This window comes from Rousettus aegyptiacus, unplaced genomic scaffold, assembly GCF_014176215.1.
Source record: "Rousettus aegyptiacus isolate mRouAeg1 unplaced genomic scaffold, mRouAeg1.p scaffold_m13_p_6, whole genome shotgun sequence".
NCBI classification, from domain to species: Eukaryota; Metazoa; Chordata; class Mammalia; order Chiroptera; family Pteropodidae; genus Rousettus; species Rousettus aegyptiacus.
Genome location: NW_023416309.1, coordinates 33,091,373 through 33,114,180, shown reverse-complemented (window position 1 = coordinate 33,114,180; position 22,808 = coordinate 33,091,373). Strand labels below are relative to the sequence as shown.

The following is a 22,808-nucleotide window of genomic DNA, read 5'->3' as shown; positions in this document are numbered from 1 at the left end:
TGCTCAACAGGGCCAGGTTCTTATGGGAAGAGAGATGAGAATGGAGTGTGTCTTCTAGAGCCACCAAATAAGGAAAGACATCGTCTCTCCCCACTTCACAAGTGTAGGTTTCAGCAACCAGAGCAACTTACCCCACACCACCTTTGTACCCCCTAAATATGGTTTTGAAAGGGACCTAGGAAACCCTTACACAAACAAATCAAAGATTCCTTTTATTTTTTTTTGATAAAATAATTAGAGGTTAGAGATTTCTAACCTCTCACTTTTTCCTCTTTTCCTTTTTTGCCATACATAATCTACCTAGAAAAGAGGACAGCTGTCCTTTGAAGTCAAGAGTTCCTTTAAACATCACAAAGCTCCCATGACCCCCACCCCCTCCCATGCCCTGCCCAGTGTGATTTGTCTAGGTTGGTGGTTCTGATTTGTTACTAACCCAAACTGACTCCCGAGGGAGCACTTGGGTTGTGCCTCCAGAGGTCATTTCCTTGCCAAACATTCCTTTTCAGTGAGAATACATTTTTCATCCCCTGGTAAACAATCCCCAGCCCGCACAAAGCAGAGAAGGATGCCTGTCCCTCTTCACGCTCTCCTCTTAGTCCTGAGCGGATTCCAACCCTAGAGGCGTCAGTCTGCTCTATAAATTCCTTTGTGAAACCTGAGAGCCTCGGCTCCCAAGGAGAGCAGAGACCTTGGAGGGGTTACAGTTTCCCTCCACCCCACAAGATCTGCTTGTGTTGGCAGCAGAAGAGTATGTCTTTCCAAATAGCCTCTTCTATTTCTTTGTGAATTCAGTTCAGAAAGCACTACCAGGCTTCTTCCAAGTGGGAGAGGTAAGATCGCCAGCATTGCAGGTCTACACAGGAAAGCGATGACTTATCTTGGGGACTTTTCTAGTTAAAACCGTCTGAACCTCCTTTTTCAGTCACTATTAAGAGAGCCATGGCTCTACTTACCAGGCAACAGGGGAGGTGGAGGCCGGGGTCTGCCTGAGCTTTTCTTTGCCTTTAGTTTCAATTACTACTTTTTTTTTTTTTAAGTGCGGTGTGTGTGCGTGCGAGAGAGACAGAGACAGGAGAGACAGAAAGAAAGAGACAGAGAGAGAAAGGAGGGAAGAAGGGAGGAAGAGGAAATACAGTGAATGAAAGAGGAGAAAGAGAAAGAGGAAGGAAAGAAAGCTGTATCTGGCTGGCCCACAGTCTGTCACACACCTGGAATTCCCACCGCTGCCCTGACAGTCTCCTCCATTAACCCCGCAGGGCATTTTTGTTTTATTCTAGCCATTTCTTAATATATGTTTCTTCAACCCCAGAATTTGGAAATAAGATAATAAGTCATCAATTGGTAGGATCTTAGAAAACTCATCTTTTGAAGACAATATCTTGTTTTGGTGACATTAAAGGAGATAAAATGAAAAAAGTCAGCTGTTGCCTTGCCGTAAGACTTTCAATTTCCCCCATTTGCACGTGGGGTCTCTTGGGTCTTGTGACCTCAGAGTTTTAAGAGATGTTCAGGTTCACCCCTGAATCAGTGGGGTGCCTGAACCCATGTGTGCTGACAGATACCTACATTTTTATACTCTCATCAGAAACACCTTGCCACTTCCAGCTTGATCGTGGCGGGTGGTGAGAAAGCAGGTCACGAGTAAGCCATTCTGGCTGAGTGACTCTCCTTTCCCCAACCTTCTGCCCAGCTGGCAGCACCAAAAGTGGATGCAGCTGAGAGAGCACTGCCGGCAGGAGCCTCGTTCTGTGGCATTCCCACGGCTCCGGAGGGAGGAGCTCTGAAAAGCACTGACTGGCAGGCAGGGCGCTGTGTCTGCAGACACGCCGGCTCCCTGGCTTCCATCCCGCCTTTTCTTCTTCTTTTTCCTTCCTTCCTTCCTTCCTTCCTTCCTTCCTTCCTTCCTTCCTTCCTTCCTTCCTTTCCTCCTCTTCCTCCTCCTCCTCCTCCTTCTTCTTCTTCTTCTTCTTTTTAATTAAACATGTGTTTATTGAGTGCCTACTACATGCCAAGGTCTGCTCTAAGTGCTTGGCATACATCAATGAGAGAAACAGAGAAACAAACATCCCTTGCTTCAAGGAATTTAAGGTTTAGGGTACCTATTTTACTAAAAGTTTTTATTTATTTAAAAATTTTGAAACATTGAAAAAATCGAAATAGTACAATGAGTACCTGTATACTCTTCACCTTGATTTAATTGTTAATATTTTACAGTTGTGCTTTTTTCTCAACTTTTTTCTCTCTCTTTACACACTCACACATACACACACTCACACATACACACGTGTATATATATTGCCAAACCATTTGAAAGCAGATATTTTGATACCTCACCCCTAAATAATATAGACTACATCTCCTAAGAATAAGGACATTCTCCTACATTACCTCAAAACTTTTATTACATATAAGGAAGCTATCATTAATAGTGTCTAAAATACAGTCTATATTCAAGTTTCTTTAATTGTTCAAAAAGTGTGTCTTATGGCTTTAGCTTTTTAAATTACAGGGTCCAACCAAAGTTCATGTATTTTGTTTGATTGTTATATCTCCTTAGTTTCTTTTAACTAGAACAATCCCCCACTTCTTTTTTGTTTGGCATTTCAAGTCATTGACATTTTTGAAGAGCCCAGGTTGTTGTCATATTGAATATCCAACATTCTGGATTTCTCTGAACGTTGTCTCATGATTGGATTCAGGTTCAGCATTTTAAGAGTAAGAATGTTACGTAACTGATGGTGGACTCCTCATTGCAACACTTCAGGAAACGCATGTCAAGTTGTTACATGGGAACGGGCTAAATAAAATTTGTTGAATGAATAAATTATATATATGATGTATGTATTTTTTCCTATAGACAGTAAGGCAGAGACTTTAGTAATCAAAATCCTGAGACCATGATAAAAATGGCTTAATTGTTTACTATAACTTCAAGAATATATACACACACACACACACCCCTAAATACATATTTGTGTAAAGCTAAACCCCAGGAGGATATTCTCAGTTCTGGATGGTAACTAGAATCAGCTGGAAACTTTTTAAAACTGATACCTAGCACTTCTCTTCGTAAGTTTGGTCATTTGTGAAGTGGTTGCCTGCCAGGTCTCCATTGTAAAGGCGCTTTTTGCCCCTTAGTATTCAACATGTAATCTCTGTGTGATCCTATAGTACTATGATCCTTTCCTGACACAAAATGATAAAATGCTTTTAGTGTTCATTGATGATCTTTGCTTGAATCAATTATTTCATTGGGGGTTGTAAAATAGTGAACTTCCTAATTTTATCCTTTTCTCTATATTAGCTGGCATTCTTCTATAAAGAAGAGCTTTTCCTTTTCCTTTTCATTCTCTATTTACTTATTTATATATTTTTATTGATTGATTGATTGGTTGATTGATTATCACTGTGAACTCGATAGATTATTTGTTTCATTTATGAGTTATCATCATTCTTGTTAACACTGAAGACATCTCAAATCTGGATAGCAGGAGCCCCTTGCAGCTTCTCCTTTGGGCAAGTCCCCATTACTATGAGTACTTGCTTTTTGGCAGGGGATAGCCTAAATTCATCTTGTACCTTCCCTGTCCCAGACATGGAATTAGCTATTTCTCCAAGGAATCGGAACCTATTCATATAAACCTCTGTAAAGGAGAAGAGAGATAGAAAACATGAAATAATAGCTATATGGGTATTTACTTTGAAGGAAATGGAGCAGTAGATATCAGTTATCACATCTTTGTAAAGAAAAATACTAAGATATTTTAATCTGCTCTGGAAACAGGGAGACCTAGATTTGTATCCTTACTCTTCATGTGATTTGGGAAAAGCTGCCTTACTTCTTCAGGTGTCACTAATACCAATGTGTTTAGTAGGGGGATGGGCTAGACAATATTGAAGCCCTTTCTCAGTTCCAAAATTTGATGTCCTGAAGAGCTTAACAATATCTAGTTATAAGAACATTTTCGAGCTGGTAGAAAGGGCTAGTTGCTGTAAGATTTTAATGGCAGAAACTTCATCTTTTAGATTTTGCTCACTTTATCTAGCAAGACTCATTGTAAAATGTGTTCAATAGATGTTTTTGAAGGTGACAGTCTTTCCTGAAGCTAGAATGAGACAAACAGACTAAATTACCAAGCTTTTAGTAAACTATAAGAACAACACGGCAGCTAGATTTTAAGCATCGAGATGTTTACAAAAGAAAGTTTTAGTCTTTAAAGTAAGAAGGTCCTGCTTGCCTGAACCTGGAACGGAATGAATGACCACTCAGGTTTTTACTGGCCCTAAATTTCTCTGCTTCTTGAAGAACCCATACTGAAGATGTCTTTCAGTCTTTTTCTTTTATTAGGAAATGCCAAACTGCATCAAGACTTTTTTTCCCAATACTCCTTACTTGAAGTCAGAAATTGCATTTTAAAAATAATTCTCCCCTGCTTTAATAAATTGGCTAAAAAGGGTAAATGGATTTTTTTTCTATGTTTGCAGTCACAGAAGCACTTATCTCTCACCCCAAGTGGATGTCCTATGTAATTGGATGTGAAGTAATTCCAAAGTTGCATCAAAATCTTTTCATAGCGTTACCATGACAATCGGACTTCTTAAAAAAAAAAAAATGCTGTAATGCAAACTCTCCATCATCCCACTGTCCATTCAGTGAAATTTCATCTTGTAAAGTAAGTTCAGCTTTTCAGAAAGTTCAGGGGCAGGAGAGCGAATTATTATGCATTTACATTAGCTGATTTTCCCGCATACCCATTCTTCTCACAGTTGTAATAGCCAGTCCACTCGTCCTTATCACAGTCTCAGAGAGCCAATTGTTAAAGGCTCTGCCTTACTAAGACTATAAGAATTAGTGCAGGGGCCTAAAAAAGAATCCATTGTTTGAGGAAATAAGAATTTTAATATAAAGTCACTGACAGCCCTGCCTGACCTTTTATTGCTACCTCTTCTACACAGATTCCAGCAAAGGCAAGAATTCGGGCGGAGATTCTTAGAAGGGGAAGAAAAGAAAAAGAAGCTTTCAAAATCTCTAAGGTCTGGGGAAGTTTGGAAAAGCATATTCAAAATTACCATTGCTTTGATTTGGTTTGGGTCTCAAGTTGTTCTCGACAGTTCTATTCGTGTTAACAGAAGATGTGAGATTTTCATATTTATCAAATGGGAGCCTTACAAATGGTTGAAATGCACTGGGCTGGTGAAAGCTTTATGGACCATTTTCTTTTTTAGAAGCTTTTGGAGAATCAGCTTTGCTGTAAGCGTGTGATGCTTGTCATTAATGCTTACTTCTACCTTTTGATTAAGTGGTTTTGGGACCTCGACAAAACTTGAGGGTCCCAGAAGTCATCCCGTTCAAAACTGTCCTTGAGTAACTTAAGGGTTTGAGAATCTGAGAGGTGAGGGGACTTGCTCAACTAGATACAGGGCAGAACTGGGATTAAAAAAAAAAAAAGCCTGGTTTCCTCATACCTGTCCTATCCTCTTCAGTCTCCACAGACTCATGCATACACTGCCTTCCCGGACTGTCCTCGGCTTTGGTTAGAAATTGTCATTGGAAGGAGAATTTGAGATATGTGGTTGGCTAGAAAAGAATGTAAGACGCCTACCAGGCATCAGCTAAATATTTAGCCCCACTATGTGGCAGGCACTATTCTCAGCCTATAGCAAGTGCTAGGACTCTGTCAGATCTCGGGTCGGGCCATATATGGAAGGTCCTGTCATCGGAAGACTGGAAAATTAGCTGAAATCTGCTGCTGGAATGTAGTTTTCTTTATCTCGAAGTGAACTTTTTATGCTGGACACTGTCCGAGGGCCTAAATTAACAGAAGGCTGTCTTCACTGAGTTTACAGAACACCCCGTGTGGCTATGTGTGACTACTGGCTGACACAGGTTCATGTGTGGCAGAATTTGAGTTGAGACACATTATTTACTGTAACAAGGCACGTGCTGCAAGGTCTGGGGGCCAAGACCTATAGCCTTTGCCAGCCTCTAACGTCAGAGGCTGCAGATATCTGCAAAAAAGAAGCTTGTACTGTGCTGCTTACGGTCGTTTGTGTGTGCATCTTCTCTCCAGAGCCCTGGGAAGAAGAGACCTTTAATCCCTGATGCTGTACTTTAAGAAGATGAAAGCAGATACCACAAACTTACTCAAAATATCTCAGTACTTTTGGTTTTTCGACTACAGATGATGCCATTCTTGGTTGGTGGGGGAAGGGAAACAACCTTGAACATTGTTTGTTTCACTTTTATGACCTCCCTCTGGCACTTTTGCCTGTGTAACTGAGCCATGGCTTGGCCCTAAGGATACTTGGATTCCTAGTCAGGCAAAGTCAGCTACTTCTCCGAGCCAAGGAAGGTGAGTAGCAGCTGGGCCTGGGAAGGCTATTAAGGGGGATGGCAAAATGAGCAATTACAAGCGCAACGGTGGAACAAGGTGTCTTCCACATCAGAATCTGGCTTGAAGCCTTGGAGTCCTTCCTTTTAGTATAACGATGGGTGTTCTAAGGACAAAGAGTGTTAATACCAGTAACATTTTATGTGCTACAAAATGCCTTTGATTGTAGTAAATAAAAGTGACCATTTTGAAAAATAGCCTATACATACACAGATGAAGGAGTGGTTAAATAGGCAAATATATACCCACACATGGAAATAAATCCATGAAGTTGTTTAAAATAACAAGGCACGTTTGTTTCTGCTGGTAGAAGATAATCCTTAAGACGTATTATTGAATGAAAAAAAATTCAAGTAACAGATCAACAGCAAGATTGCAATTAAGCAACGTTCTGTGTTATTTTAGTTAACAGTAATAAATTTATATGTTATTTATATAGTTAAGAAAATATAATGAAAAAAATAAAATGTCTGAGTAGGAGTACTTTAAAATTTGGAAAAAAGAAATTGTCCTGGGGGCTGAGACATGACACGTGAACACAGAAGGCATCTGGGCACATCTTCCAAACCCTGAGTGACAGCAATAAATGCTTTAGGCCTTGCTCCTCTGCCCCTCAGTTTCTCCAGCTGTAAAAAGGGTTATAATTCTGGTCCCACTAAAATACATAAATCCTACAAGGATGAGGGAAAGGCTCATGATGTCACTCTGGTAGCTCAGGGACCATTTCCCTACTCATCCTGGTCATAGATTGTTGACACCAGTAATGCCTAGGTGCTCAATAATTGTAGAAGAAGCTTAGAGCATTGTTGTCTTAATTCATCTTTATGAGAAAAGGTTATGTCTAGTTGAGGCTGTGATAAAGCCAAATATACAAATTTCAGAATTAAGTGAACTTTGATAGGAAAGAAACTCCTTAAAAACAAGTGACAGAGAACTCTCCTCTAGTTAAGTAGTTTTGTTCTCAATTTTGATGAATAAGAATTATTTGAAAATATAATTTTTTATTATGTGCTGTTAGGGAGCTAAATGTATCTAGGATCTTTTTCTAAAGAGCAAATCCTTTTGTGTTTTATAATGACAGGCTGGATCAAGGGAAAAGGGGGAGTGGAGAGGCCTGGCAGTGATTTTGCTGGCCCTGAAGATATTTGAGGATCTGCCCAACTCACTCCTTTCTTTAAGTTCAGCTCATCCCATCAACGCTTCCTCGACATTTTTTTCGAGACTTCCTGGAGCCTCCTGTATAGAACTGGCCAGGGGTAATTAAGTGACTAGAGGAAGGAATGGGCATGGTGAGCCATTCTACTCACTTTCACTTACATTCTTTGAGGTGATTTAAGCACTGAAGAGCCTTCTAACCATTTTTGGTTGGGCGCTGAGTGGGTCTATGTATGAACTGCCCTAGATAATGCACTCCGGGCTCAATAATTCTCTGCTTCTATTGGATGGAATCGAAACTCTTAAGCCTAACATCCATCATCTAGGTGTGTTGCTTGATGTTTCTGTGCCTCAGTATCCTCTCTGCAAAATGAAAGCATTAGTCTTGCTCAGACTTTGAGAACACTAACAGCTCTGGGGTTCCATATTCAAGAGCCTTTAACAACCTATGACCCCTCCCCAAAGATATTTCCTGATCTTCCCCTTGGTTTGGGTCTGGCTTGAGAAAAATATCATAAGAAATGGTAGGAAAAGCTTAACTGGCCACTTCTTACTTAAAGAAAACAATGAACATGGTACTAGCTATCTCCACCTCAAAGAAAACACCAGGAAATTTACTCTAAGTAAAATCCCTTTTAGGATAGAACATTAGGAGACCAGACAGATACAGGAGTTACTGGGAGGGTCCCTCTTTGCCAGTGTTTGGTTTGGGGAGCGAAAGTCTTGTTCTGAAAGTTCCTGGGAAACCATCCATGGGCTGACCAGTCTAAGGGGGGCCAAAGAGAATGGCAGTTATGTCTGTAGAGTGGTAAGTCTGAGAAAATGATAGGCACAGAAAGGTTAATAGAACATCCTAATTAATGCTCCCTCATTGATTCTTCCTTTCTCTCGCTCTTCCCACCTTTTACTGAAAAAAAAAAAAGGGAGGAGGGTAAATCACTTTGAAGGTAACCACAGTTTCTCCTTAAACTACAAAGAAACCTAAATATTTTTACATAATTTAACATCTCAGAGCCGGGAAACCAGAAACAGAGATCTTTTTCACCCCTCCCCAAAGCAAAGCTCTTTGCTTCACTGGCAATGTATTTCAAACCTTGATGTATCAGAACCACCTGAGTGCTGTGAAAATTATGGATTCCTAAGGCTCACAGTTAATTGATTCAGAATGCCCTGAAGTGGGACCCAGGGATCTGCATTTTTGACAAGCTCCCATAGGTAAGCCTTTTACCCATAGCATCTGAGAACTTTGGCTCTCTGACCTAATCAAGGTCATACCATTGCCAAAAACTGGTCTCATATAGTCTCTCTTGGGACCATTTGGATCCTTTTTGAATAAAAGTTGCTCCAGTAAGTATGCTGTTTTAGAAGACAGCAAATATGTCATATGCTAATTATGGCCAATGACACCATAAAACAAAAGTGCATTACTGAGTGCTTTCAGTTTCTTATAATGATGGTAAGATGGCATGTCATGGGGCCTTTTTAGCCCCAGACATCACTGCAGAGAATTCCAAACAGATATAGACAAGGGCCATGTGGACTCCTATCCTTTCCTCTCAGGCTGTTTACCCATGGGAATAGGGTGTCCTGAAGCAACACTTCCCCTAAGTGAAGTGTTGATAAGTCTGGTTATCTGAAAGATATTATTGGGAGTGTGATACTCAGGGTATTTACATTTTCTTGATAGTGTTAGTCATATGAAAGCTGACAAAGAAGGTAAAAGAGCAGCGTTGTGGTGCAATATCAACAGGCAGCTGTCCCCTGGCTTCCCGATAAATAGGATGACTTGCATTGCTGAGCGGTGTGGTCACTGCCAGAGGAATGGCCCTCTCACATTTCTTCTTGATTCACATATTCAGTGGGGTTACTTGTCATCCCCTCCCTCTTCTGCTTCCCAGACACTGAGTCTGGGATGAAAATTCACCTGCCTCTGCGTTGGCCACTGGTGGGGGTTGGGATGTTACTTGGGTTCCCAGGTTGGAAGATTATCTCACCCAGCCCTAGCTATATAAGCTGACCCGTGTGGAGGAGCTTAGCAGGGCCAACTCAAGCGATTTCATTCCACAGGAGAAAAACATACAGGCGAACTTCAGGCCAACATGATGATGCTGAAAGTACAAGAGCTGGTATGTGAGACACATTATTTTTATGCAATGAAAACTGGTTCTGTCTTGGTTTTTATTGAAAATTGAAACATCCTTTTCTTTCAGGCATAATGCACAGGTACTCTGCTGAAAATGTCATATATGGAAAATGGTAGGTTTATGTGATGAAATTAGGGAAATTGGAAAAATGGAGCTGGCAGGAATGAATTTTCTACATATTTCCTATTTATTATCTTCTCCTTTGGTTTTATTACTAGAGTGTAGAATCACATGTAATTATAAAAATGCTTTAGGGAAGAAGTTCTATTGCAAGAACATATGCCTGAAAACTTTACAAGTCAAGGCCAAGAGTCATCAAAAGTACGTAAAATAGAAGAATTTTAAATAATCAGAGGGGGTTGTGGTTTTCCTAGGAGAAATGTAACTAAGCAGATTAAAAGTAGATTTAAACATATCAATCTAATCTAAACCTTGATTTAACTAAGACAGCAGGACAAGCACCTGAAAGTCATTCCTGGAACATGGGAGCAACGCGTCGCAGCCTGAGATCTGACAGTGCGCTGCATGGAGGTGGCTGTCACCAGGGAAAAAGGACCAGAAACCTCCTGCAGCATCCGCTGCAGAGAAAGAGCCCAGGACAGGCCCCCATACTTCTGACCCTGCCGTCTTCTTCCCTTATAGGTCACAGGGAAGAAGAATGGCAGTGGAGACACCGGGGAGTTCCTTCCTGAGGATTTCACAGATGGAGAGTATGAAGCTGCTGTTACTTTGGAGAAGCAAGAGGACCTGAAAACACTTCCAGCCCACCATGTGAGCCTTGGGGAACAACAGTGGAGAATTGAGAAACAACGAGAGGCAGAGGTAAGAGCCTTCCATGAAATCCACCAGTGGGAGGTTGGGGATGGGGTAGGGGATAGAGGTGCCAAGCAGGAAAAAGGAAAGAAACAAAATGCCCCCACTTTGAAGATGTTTCTTTACCAAATTTGAACATATAAAGAGGCAACTTCTATGGGACAGGTTATGGGAAATAATTCTTTGGCGAGACTGTGGCCTCTGGATTCTGAATCAATGATTGAATGTTCTATGGCCATGCTCCAACTGAAAGACTTGGAAAGAAAAATATGTCCAGCATATTGTCATATGCCACCTAGTTAATCTATTTTTTCTCAAAAATGTGTTTTGTGCTCCGTGGATCATTGTTTGAATATGTCTGCTATCTGTGTTGACAAGATCTGTGCTGCTGGGTGAATTTTCATGACTTACTAACTGCAGATAAAACGTGCATTGGTTAGCTGTAGTCCCAAAACAGTCTGTTTAATGGACTCTGCTTAGTGGACCACCTGAAAGAGATCGGTATTGATATTTCAAAGTGTAACACTTATTAATAGATTCTTTGGGGGTAAAAAAAATTCTTGAGTATGATAAGAAAAATAACTACAAAAATCTTGGCTTTGTTTGTGGCAGTAATTATGAAATCATCAGAGACTAGGTCCTATCTCCAATTAGTCAGAAGCCGATGCTACATGTAAGAGAAGTGAAGATGAAAGCAATTAGCTGAAAAATCAGACCCCTCAAATACTTGAATAAGAAATCACTGAATCAAAAACAAAAATTTAATTAAAAAATTATTTTTGCTCAAACTGTTCACATACTTATCTCAGATCTTAAAGATTTTGTTTAGACATGGCCAGAATGCTTTTCAGTAGAACTCACCATATACTGAAATATGGATTTCTTGTTCAGCTCAAGAAGAAAAAACTAGAACAAAGATCAAAGCTTGAAAATTTAGAAGACCTTGAAATTATCATTCAACTGAAGAAAAAGAAAAAATACAGGAAAACTAAAGTTCCAGTCGTGAAGGACCCTGAACCTGAAATCATCGTAAGGGCTACTTGGTTTCATAGTATCGCATGTCTGACGTGTCTGCTACAGGGGAATAAATATCTGTGGAGGGTTTGATTGAATGTTGGAACACTCATGGTAACTTTCACACTATTTTTGGCTTTAGACAGAACCTGTAGATGCGCCTCGCTTTCTGAAGGCTGCCCTGGAGAATAAACTGCCAGTAGTAGAAAAATTCTTGTCAGACAAGAACAACCCAGATGTCTGTGATGAGGTAAGCCTTATACAAAGCACTGCAAAATCCAGCTCATTAATTTTGTGTTTCTTATGCTTTACTGCAGCCTTGCTAATTATGGTGCCAAAAATCAATCCACCTGAAACAGTTTCCCCAGCTGTTGCCACATATGCCAGCAGTGTAATAGGATAGGATAGGGTACAAAAAAAAAAAAAAAAAAGCTGGATTAGTGCTATGAATTGAATCATTTTTTGCACTCTCATATACTTTTGGCTGATTTTTCAGTTTGTCTTTAACTTCTTACATCCTTGGGATAGACTTTTAATAAGGTAAGGCCAACAAGTCACCCCTACAGAAATATATTATTAGCATTATCTCTGATTGGATACAAAACATCAGCTCTAGGTAGGGAATCTAGAGAATGGAGTTCAAGTGCCCGCTCTATCACTACTTTACCACTTGATTTTTAGAAGGTAATTTTTATTTTCTGGACCTGACTTCCTTATCTATAAATAGAAGGCATTGGAGTGAAATGGCGCCTAAAGTTGTTCCAGCTTTAATAGTCTATTCATCCATTCACACGAAACCAATTTGCCAGAAATCACTAATCCTTTTTGTATTCTTTCCCCCATGAATGAAACAGGGAATTATTTCTGAAGTTGAACTAAAAATGAGTTTCCCATTTTCTTAAAAATGAATTGAATATTTTTTGATATTTAACCCAGAGACAGTCCCAGGTGGAAGAAAACTGTCTGATCTGCATGCAAATACTACACAAACAATGAAGGCAAAAAATACAAGAAAGGAAAAGTCAGCATTGAACCTCAAGTTCACATCCCTCAATGTAGATCTCTGGGCACTTAGAAATGTACATTGCAGGAAGCTCAAATCTCAGTTGCAGGATGAGTATTCTAATTGTGCAATTTTAGTGAATTTGACATTTCTAATTCATAAAGAAGCATCCAATTTTCTATCAATGGGGTCATCAGAGCATCCAGATTCATACTTCCTAGAAAGGATTTATGCACATTTTTAGGTTTCTCTCTCTCTCTCTCCTTTTAATATCTATTCTAACAGTATAAACGGACAGCTCTTCACAGAGCATGCCTAGAAGGACATTTGGCAATTGTGGAGAAGTTAATGGAAGCTGGAGCCCAGATCGAATTCCGTGATATGGTAAATATATTTCTTTGCTTGAAAATAAGCCAAAATGAGTAGACTATATGAAGCTTGAGGAAACCTACAATGAAACACGGGGCTGACTGGATTGAAAATTGATCTGAGAGAACTAGGCAAAAGCTTATTTCCCCATACAAAAAAAAGTTGGGAGATGGGACTAGGTCATGTGGAAAGTATTTTCTATACATACTGAAAAGGAGAGGAGTGTTCCAGGGAAAAGAAGGAAGTGAATGCTGTTGAACAGAATTCAATATCCTCATCAGAGTTGGGTCATTATCAAGTCAGTAGCATTACTGAGAAGTAATACAGTCGACACTTGCCTTTCAATGTCCCTGTCCTTCCATTATACACACCCATCTGCCTGTGGCCCCTTGGTTGGCAGCAGTGAATCAGAATTCTCTAGCTGCACACCTTATATGATAGATGCCGATTGCCATCGATGAAATTTGAGGCTAGACTGAATACTAAATGAATTGCATCTATGGAAAGCAGCTGCTATTCAGACCCCAATAATTCAACCACTCTGATTTCTACAAAGACCAGTATATAGCATATTTTACGAACTGAAATTGAGCTAGAGAAATGCCTTATTTAAATGCAGCTCAATTTGACTTTACAGCAAAGTAGAAAAGGAATATCGAAAGAGCCCAAAGGATTTGGCCAGAATTGAACCCAAAAGACAAACACACAGAAAAACAATTAAAGAAACAAAAATAAAGTTTGCATGGAAAAACACTAAAAATCATGAGTGTGGGACTTGGAAGGCCAGGGATGTACCAAATGGATCAGTGAAGAGGGCATCTTCTGAGTAAGAGCAGTTTGCAGGGACTACAAATGATAACAATCGTGGTAAGAGGCTGCGCTAGCACCAGAGACAGCAGACAACCAGCAAGAGATGAGGAAGAAACAACAAGGACACAGAGAGCAGGGTCGGATCCAGGTTAAAATCTTTTGGAAGGAACTATTTTATTTTGCCAGAATTTTAAAATACGTTTGTCTCGAAATTTTAAATATATGTATTTGGTGAAAGTGGTTAAAGTTCCAGGCAGATGTGGGTTTGAATATCTATTCTGCCACTTACTTACTAGCTCTTTCATTGGGCAAGAAACTTGAGTATTTTGAAAGGGGCCTTGTTTTTCTCATCTATAAAATGAGCACAGCAACATCTACCTTATAATGTTGCTGGGAGGATCGACACATCTAGAGTAGCAACAAGCTGGTATGGAAAAATTCTCAATAAAATTGTTGTTCTTATTTTTTTAAATTAGATTTATTAAGAGTCTTCTAATGATGCACACATATGCACACAGATATACACATGTGAGTGCATATACTCACATTCACACACATATTTTAGCTAAAACATTTGGCAAAGAGCCTTCAACTAAAATGCCTGGAAGTGGCCATCTAGCAAGGACAACCATTGTTGCCACCAATGCCCTAGCAAACCTGATGTTCTGGGCCTTAGAAACCAAATATTAATTCCTCGGAACAGATTCTTCTTTATATTAAGTCATGTCCTTGTACCTTCCGGGTATAGCTTGAATCCACAGCCATCCACTGGGCAAGCCGAGGAGGAAACCTGGATGTCTTAAAATTGTTGCTGAATAAAGGAGCAAAAATCAGTGCCCGGGATAAGGTATTCCTTCTCTTCCGGCCCTGCCCTCACCCTCCGCTTTCTCCCTTTCCCTCCTTGACTTCCCCTCCTTCTTTGCCCGCTCTTTCTACTCCTCACCTCTTTCTCCTCTCCCCACCCCCACTCCCAAAACCCTCACCACTTGGATCAGCTGAGAGCTCATGCTATGTGGGGCACCACAGGGGCCACTTCTCCCCTCCCACACGCCTTGGGGTTTGGGACAGTTCCTGTCCTCAATGCCCAGCAAATCAGCAGCATTCCTCAATCTCTCAGTTGCTCAGCACAGCGCTGCATGTGGCGGTGAGGACTGGCCACTACGAGTGCGCAGAGCATCTCATCGCCTGTGAGGCGGACCTCAACGCCAAAGACCGGGTGAGCAGCCCCGCAGAGCTGGCTTCACTCCTTTTGTTTGGTATCACTCGCCCAGCCAGGTACCCCAACAGGATCCCCTTCCTGACCTCGGGCCCACCTTTAGCCTGTTCACTCTGCTTCTCTAGGAAGGAGACACCCCCCTGCATGATGCTGTGAGACTGAATCGTTACAAGATGATAAGACTCCTGATTATGTATGGCGCCGACCTCAATGTCAAGAACTGTGTAAGTGCTCCACTTATAGGCTTTCACATTCACAAACGCCTATCTCACAAACTTGAAATTGGTCCCACAATGGTAGTATCTCAGGGGTCTTCTGATGGTTGAAATGCTCCTATCCATTCTATCATGACACTGCTAAATTTGGCAAGGACTCAGGTCACCTGGTCAGGGATGGGGGAAGCCATAGTGAGTGCTATGACTGTGTCTAGTAATTATTTTTAAGAATTTGGTATTAAAAATAAAAGATGGTCAATTCGCTCACTTTCATGAACACGAGTTCAATCTACCTTGGCCATTCCTAGCTGAGCAAAGCCTGGAGTGGTCAGAAATACAGACACCCACCATTCCTGAAGTGATTTAAAATTCTGCAATGGTCAAAGCAGCTAAGAGCCAATGAACACAAATTAATGTCTAATCCGGGTAATTCTGAATAACCCTCGCCTCCTTACAACAGCATGACAGGCTACCACTTTCTTCCAGTGGTAGCTGTGCTTTTGCCTATATTTTTGAGATAATTTCCATCTATTCTCCACTTTGCTTTATCTGCACATTCCTCAAAATAATTTCCTATATTTAGGTCCTGAAAATGCTTGTATAAGTCCCTTCTACAAGTACGTATTAATTTAGCTTCATCTGTAATCAAGGAACGTAACCAACTTCTCATGGTCCCAATTCCCAAACACCATCTAATATAAGCTTTAAAAATATCACCCAGAGGAATGGGTGTAAATTACTGAAGAAATAACTTGAAAGCTTTTGGAGAATCGCTTTAAAAAAAGAAGGAAAAGAAACTCCCAGTGATCATATGTGAATCATTTCTTCTCTTTATTGTGCTACTATAAGACTGAGAGGAATATTTTATCACTAAAAAAAAACCAAACAAACCCCAAACTGCCTTGGTAACAAGAATAAAAGAATAAATGCAAGAAATAGAGACTGGTTGAGGTGGGAAAATGTTAACAGTAAGGGTCTCTCGTCCTTGATATTGGGATTGGTCCTATCTAATAACTTGGATAAAGTACTAGAAAAAAGAGTATTTTCAATGAAATCTCCAGAGCTTCAGAAAATATGATCTTTTTCTCTGGCATTGAGATACTACCAGCAGAGATAAATAGCATACAGATTTGGGGAGACTGTAAGTAGCCAGAAAATCAGGAGATAGATTTCAATAGAAAGCAGGGAAAGGAGTTTATGGAAGAATAGTCAGAGATATACACATAAGGCTCAAGGCTCTGAATACGAATTAGCCCCAGGCAGAAGGGTTAATGTCATTGACCCAATGGATCGATATTCCACCAAAACACCCATAAACTTTGGACACCCTCCTGAAAGGGATTGGAGACAACACAGTGTTATTCTATTGTTGTCCAAAACTCTGTCTTCACGTCTGCTGATCAGCGTTTCTCAAGGAAGACTATAGAAGTTCCAGAGTGAAGGTTACAGGGCCACTAACTCAATATGCACAGGGTCCAGGCAGATCATATAAGTGACTTAAGTGGGTGCCTGTCACTTTTACTGCTCCAGGGGTTTGTGCATGTCACTTTTAAGAGGTGGAGGCTCTTCCCCAATCTACTCCATCGTTGCTCTAAGGAACCACGAGTATCATGCCGCCAACTCTTCTAAATTTTTCAGAGACCACAAACTCAGTTGGGAAATCTCTTAATTTCCAACTGTTAACAATTCATTCCAACTTTAAAGAAATCTAAGCTCTGTTTGGTCCAAAACAGCTCTCTACACTGATTTGTGTCTAAAAACTGCCAGTTTGCAATCTCTGGGTTAGAGAGAGACTTCTGAATTAATAGAGATAGAAAAATTTAGGACTTCTCTTATTTAAAGACAAGAATCGAGAGGAGACATAATCTTAATTTTTGCAAATATCTTGAGACATGTTCATAAAGGAAACAAATTTTGTTCTTGAAAATTATTCACATATCATCGACATCACCTCCAAGAAAAATAATTTATGGGATAACCCTATGGAGCAGTAAGAGTACTGAGAAGTACCTGAGTACTTAAGCCAAGGTGTTGAAACAATTTGGTTACCACCAGTTTTTATTAAACAAGGAATCATTTTCCAAATAGATAGGAACTGTTTTTTTTACTAAAAGGTCAAGACTACCACCTCACACCATTCTGCAGAATGCTGGTGATATACAGAAGCATTTTTTGAACATCAAAATGACTTGGTGTGCTCTTGCCATTTTGTGTTTAGGGACTAGGGATTTTTATCAATACCTGAAATACTTACATAGGGGGAAAAATGCTAAACTGAAAAGCATTCCCATGAGAAACAGTGAAGGACTGGTTTGAATATAAACTGTAAATCACTCATAGAGGAAAACATGAAATACTTCAATACCGTACACCTATCCCTCACCTCACTAAACATACACAGAGAGAGGATGTGAATTTATAGATGCCTCCCATCTGGAAGTAAAATTTTCTCATCTATTTTGATTAGGCTGGAAAGACCCCGATGGATCTGGTGTTACACTGGCAGAATGGAACCAAAGCAATATTTGACAGCCTCAAAGAGAACGCCTACAAAACCTCTCGCATAGCTGCATTCTAAGAGAAACGGCGGCAAATTCATCATCCGCTCTTCACCGGCACTTGGAAGGCAGGGCCCAAGGAAGAGCAACTGGTTATATAAAACCAAGTTTCTCTTTATCAACTTGTCAAGCCGCACCTACCTGTTGAAGTTTTGAAACAGCACGGGAATATTGGTATTGAAATGTCTCTTAGCGAAACTTTTTTTTTTTTTTTGGTATTTATTCCTGTGTATTTATTTATTTTTAAATGTACTCGATACCACTGATACTCAGATTCTTTATGATCATCCCTTTGGTGAGCAAAGCTTAATTCACATGTAACACTTCCTGTTGATAGTTCTCCAACCGAGGTAATGAGCAGTGCTCTCAGCGCCTACTTTTGTGTCACCTCACTCATGTAGGATATTTCAAGCTGTTTCTAGAAGACAAAGGTGATGATTACAGCCCTCTTTTCTCCTGAATTTTTATTCCTGAAGTTTGAGACATCTGAAAGCATGCAGTGACAGAAAAGGATGCAGTAGAATGAAAGAGATTGCCCTTCTGTGAGGAGGACAATAAAGTCAGATATTTCTTGCTGGGCCTGGTATTTCTTACCAAGTCATGCACTGTTCCAAGGTGAAGTGAATGTGGTGAACGTAAGCAGAGCGAGTGGAAGGAGTGGGCAAGGAGTGGGCAACTGAGCCATGCAGAATGGAATTTTTTCAAAAAAGATGAAGGCAACCGCAAATTGTAAATGTGTAAATGTATATGATGTCATATGTATATTTTATATTCATAATAAAAGCAAACGAATTCTAAACCTCTTTCTAAACACTTCTATAAGTACAGTGGGACAGAACCATGTGGAAAAGGCCATTTAGATGGAGTTTTTCTCAGTCTTCCAAGTTTTTCAGATTAGGACTGTCCTGTAGAACAGCATTTCTCAGTATTTAATATGTATACAGATCACCTGAGGATCTTGTTACACTGCCGATTCTGGTTCTGCTGTCTAGGGTAGGACCTCGAATTCTCCATTGCTAATGAGCCCCCAGGTAATGCAGAGTTAGTGGTAAGCCACAACTACACCTTAGCAGCAAAGCTGTGAAAACCATAAAGATACCAAGGAATACAAGTTCTTTTGACCCCAATGATGGGGGAAAGAGACCCCTGGTGGGAAGAATTATTACTGCAAATTAAACAAGTGCTCCAGAAGAACTATGGGCCTCCACTAATGGAGGTTTAACAATTATTGAGGACAGCAGCTGATAGTGTCCAAGTCCTCTTATGAGAAAACATACATGATCAATGATTTCTAACCTCCTAGGGTTTTGTTGCCAGGTGCTGGACCAGGTGTCAAGCCCTGTGATGAGAAAACCAGATTGTCCCTGCCTTGACTCCCTGGAATAGATGAATATTAAAGAAATCATCACACAAATATATAGTAAATATCTGTTAAGTACAACGAAGTAAAAAATACAGAGTGCTGTGAGAGGCTAAGATGTGGAGGCACATCATTTGATTGGGGAGAGTATTTCAACAGACTTAAGGTGGTGGCTTTTCAGGGGACTCTGAAGGGCAACCTGGGGTTATTCAAACACAGAATATTCCAGGCAGTAGAAAAAATGCAGGAAAGGGCAAGGCTATGGGGAAAGTTGGGCACCTTAGGAAGTGTATGAAGGCCACCGTGGAACACTAGCTCTAGTACCCCTCCCCCAAAACCCACTCCAGAAAGGATCATACACAGCCCCTTAGCTGTGCTTCTAACCCTCAGAAGGGGGTACAGGCACAGTCTCAAACCAGGTTTTCAGATAGCTGGCTATGGATACATATAGTTGTGAAAATGGTTTGAAACATTTTTGAACCTATCTAGTTTCCTAAAAATCCACAGAGCCCACCTCACAGGGACATCAGGGGCTTCCATTATCTCCCTGCCTCCCAACCCCCTTTACCACCCCTTTGCCTTCCCTCTGGGGTCCTGGCTCTAACCTCTTAGATCTTTAAGGCTCAGGGTCCTTCCATTTCTTCCAGGTAAAGCACCTACAACACAGGCAACGTTTCTCTTGCTAGTACTGATGTCTCCCATGGCACGAGTTAGCCATTTTATTATCATGTGACACACTTTCTCTTTATGATGTCATCCTCAAGTCACCCTCCCCAAAAGAGCTGGGTGGGTTAAAGAGAGAAGAGAGTAAGGGGGTTAAACACTTTTGTGTTGCCGTATGTAAAAATTTGCACTGCTTCAGAGGTAGAGGACATGAGAGATAACATCGAATAAGTCTCATAGTTCAAGGCCAACTATTACCTAGAATAAAGGAAAAACACACTTCAGGCAAAAATTTCAAGTTTCTGTCACACAGGCAGCCAACTTTTATAAGCTCATCTTCCCACCTGAGCCAGCTTTTTGCCCACAATCTGTCTCATGTTTTCTCAGTAAAGGGAACATGCCATTGGCCTCTTGAGACTCTGGGAAGTTGTTTTTGACATTCTCTTTGCCTCACTCCTCTTTCAATTAACCACGAAGCCTTTTTACGGAACATGTTGCTCTGTAATCCACCCACCTCCTCCCATCCCAGAGGCCACTCCCCCAGTTCATAGCACCAGAGAATCTCAAAGGGCCCCAGCTGGGCTCCTAGCCTCTGGTTTACTTCCTTCCAGTCTGTTTTTCAAGTTGCAGCCAGGGTGATTTTTCTAAAATGTCAACACTGGTCTACTCATTCTCCTCTTAAGTCTCCAGTGCCTTCCCATTTCCCTCAGGATAAAATGAAAACTCCTTAATGTTTTCTAAAACCCTTAAACTCTGACTGCTGTTAACTGTTATCTATTTCTCATTACCTTCCTAGCTAGTCTAAATTTCAACTCTATTGAATTTCCAGTTCCTTAAAAAATCCAGGCACTTGCTTGTTTCCACATACTGCGTCAACTCCCTGAAGGGTCTTCTTTCCTCCCCACTCCATTGCATAATTTCTGATCCTTCCCCTTCAGGTTAACTGTTATTTCCTCTAGGAAGCCATCCTTGACCCTTACTTTGACTGTTATTCCCCTCAAGTGTGTTCCTGTCATACTTAATTTCTCCATGTCATAACATCTATCATACTGCCTTTACTCCCCAAATGAAAAAATTTCCTCTCTCCTTGAACAAGGGATAGATAGGTACACCAGTCTGGTAAAAGGGACTGGGGTGGAAACTAGTGGCATTTGGCATGTTGGATGTTTTTAAAATATAGTTTCTTAAAAGTTTAGGATGTTAAACCTCTCTGGAATACACACTGTAAATGTATTTTCTTAGTTGTACTTTTCTAGGTTATTTTTATGGAGAAAATTAATCAAGCTTTTTATGTTTTCTGGCTTTGATGGCCACGTTTAAGTCTTTTCTAATCCAAGCTTATTAAAAAATACCTATTTTTCTCTAGTATTTTTGAAATTTTTTAAAAATTATATCTTTAATCCACCTGGATATACTATGTGTATTAGGTATGAAATAGGAATTAATTTGTTTCCTTAAATGATAGAATGATAGCTGATACTTAGTTACGTTCTATGACAGGTCCTGGTCAGGGCCTGTTAATCTACTTACCTCTTGCAATAATGCCATGGGTAGGGAGAATAGATGAAGTGAGGCACAGAGTGGTTATGTAATTTGCCCAAGGTCACAGGGGCTACTAGCAAGTTGGGATTTTAATGCAGCTGGTAACTAGGCTTCGGTCTTTGTACTTAACAGATATGCTGCACTGCCTCTCCACACAGGTAACCAGTGGCTTCAGCACCACTTACTGAATAATCCATAACTTCTTCTTATAACTGGAGTGGACTCCCAACTCTACCTTCATCTGTAAGAATTTCTGTACCCATTCTACATTGTTTTATTACTACAGTTCTGTTGTACTCTGTAATACTGAAGAAGCGGTACAAGTCCCTCACATTGTTCTTCTAAGAAATTTCTTAGCTATTCTCATATTTATTCTTTCAAAATACCAAGTCTAAAAACCAAGCATATACACAAGCTATATGTGTACACACACATATACACACACACACACACACAATTTTTTGTTTAATTCATAGATCAAGTTAGGGGAGAATGTGATATATAATGTCTCTTCATCCAAGAAAATAAAAAGTCTCCCTCCATGTATTCCAGCCTTCTTTAACTTCCCTTATTATTTTCATTTAAGAGCTTCCTTCATTATTTCCTACACATTTCTTGTTAAATTATGTCTCTGTGAATAGAGTCATCCTTTAAAATATTTTATAACACGTTTTTGTTAATTAAGACTATTGACTTTTGTGTATTTATTTTATAACTGATAACCCTGCTGAACTTTTATTAAAGGTATGGTCATCTTGTTGCAACTGCGTCAGCAGTGAGTGGTTCATGTTCTAACAAAAGTACACATTAAAAGGAAACCCGCTGGCTGCTGCTATTCACTGGTGACCAGCCATTGTACCCTGCTATTTTGAACAATGGAATAAGCACTATTCATAAAAAGAAAGCAGGCACAACTGCAAATACATAACTAATGTGCATAAACAAAGAAGCACCTGTATTTCTTTCTAATCTTTTCCCAGTTGCTTCTCTTATATTTTAAGAAGAGTCACATCTGCAATAAATTTACTTCCTTTCTAATATAAGATGAAAGTCCTTAATATATATCTGGTGCAAATGACGCTAATATGTATATTAATAGATACTTAAAATACATATTGATATATATTGGATTTTAAATTTACATATATATACACACATACATACAGTCTGCTGGCTAAAAAAGGAGATTTAGGTAGAGTATCAAAAAAAATTGAACATACATCTCCTAAGCATCTGAGTTTAAAACATATATACGTACAGTCAGGTGCCAATCTTTTAAAGAAAGGTCAAAGCCTGTTCTCGGGAGTATGGATGCAATGACAGGAGATCCACAGCTGTCTTTCTTGAGTTCGTCTCTATAAAGAACTTAAGGCTCTAGTGAAGCAATCCAAGTGCAGAATTTCTACTGGATCTCTCCCAAATTTTAGTTAATCTGCTCACACCTACTCTGACAGCAGTTCTTTTTAATGATTCATCCTTTTCAAACCTTTAAAGGATTCAACTTCTGTTTTCCTGGGAATTCTTTTTTTTGCCTCTCACAGTTCAACATAATTT

General features: G+C 40.0%; 1 protein-coding gene and 1 long non-coding RNA gene across 2 annotated transcripts; both read left to right on the top strand.

The window, feature by feature from the left end:
* The first annotated feature begins 634 nt into the window (after positions 1-634).
* LOC118603784 lies at positions 635-8,423 on the top strand. Its single transcript, XR_004951247.1, has 3 exons — positions 635-830; positions 4,957-6,353; positions 7,474-8,423. It is a non-coding gene; the product is annotated as an uncharacterized LOC118603784 (long non-coding RNA).
* Positions 8,424-9,408: 985 nt separating this feature from the next.
* Positions 9,409-18,488, top strand: ANKRD1 (ankyrin repeat domain 1). Its single transcript, XM_016151277.2, has 9 exons — positions 9,409-9,673; positions 10,334-10,513; positions 11,396-11,533; positions 11,661-11,768; positions 12,807-12,905; positions 14,449-14,547; positions 14,818-14,916; positions 15,042-15,140; positions 17,599-18,488. Exons 1-9 carry the CDS (start codon positions 9,647-9,649, stop codon positions 17,707-17,709), a joined length of 960 nt encoding a protein of 319 aa, XP_016006763.1. The 5' UTR covers positions 9,409-9,646; the 3' UTR covers positions 17,710-18,488.
* Positions 18,489-22,808: the final 4,320 nt, after the last annotated feature.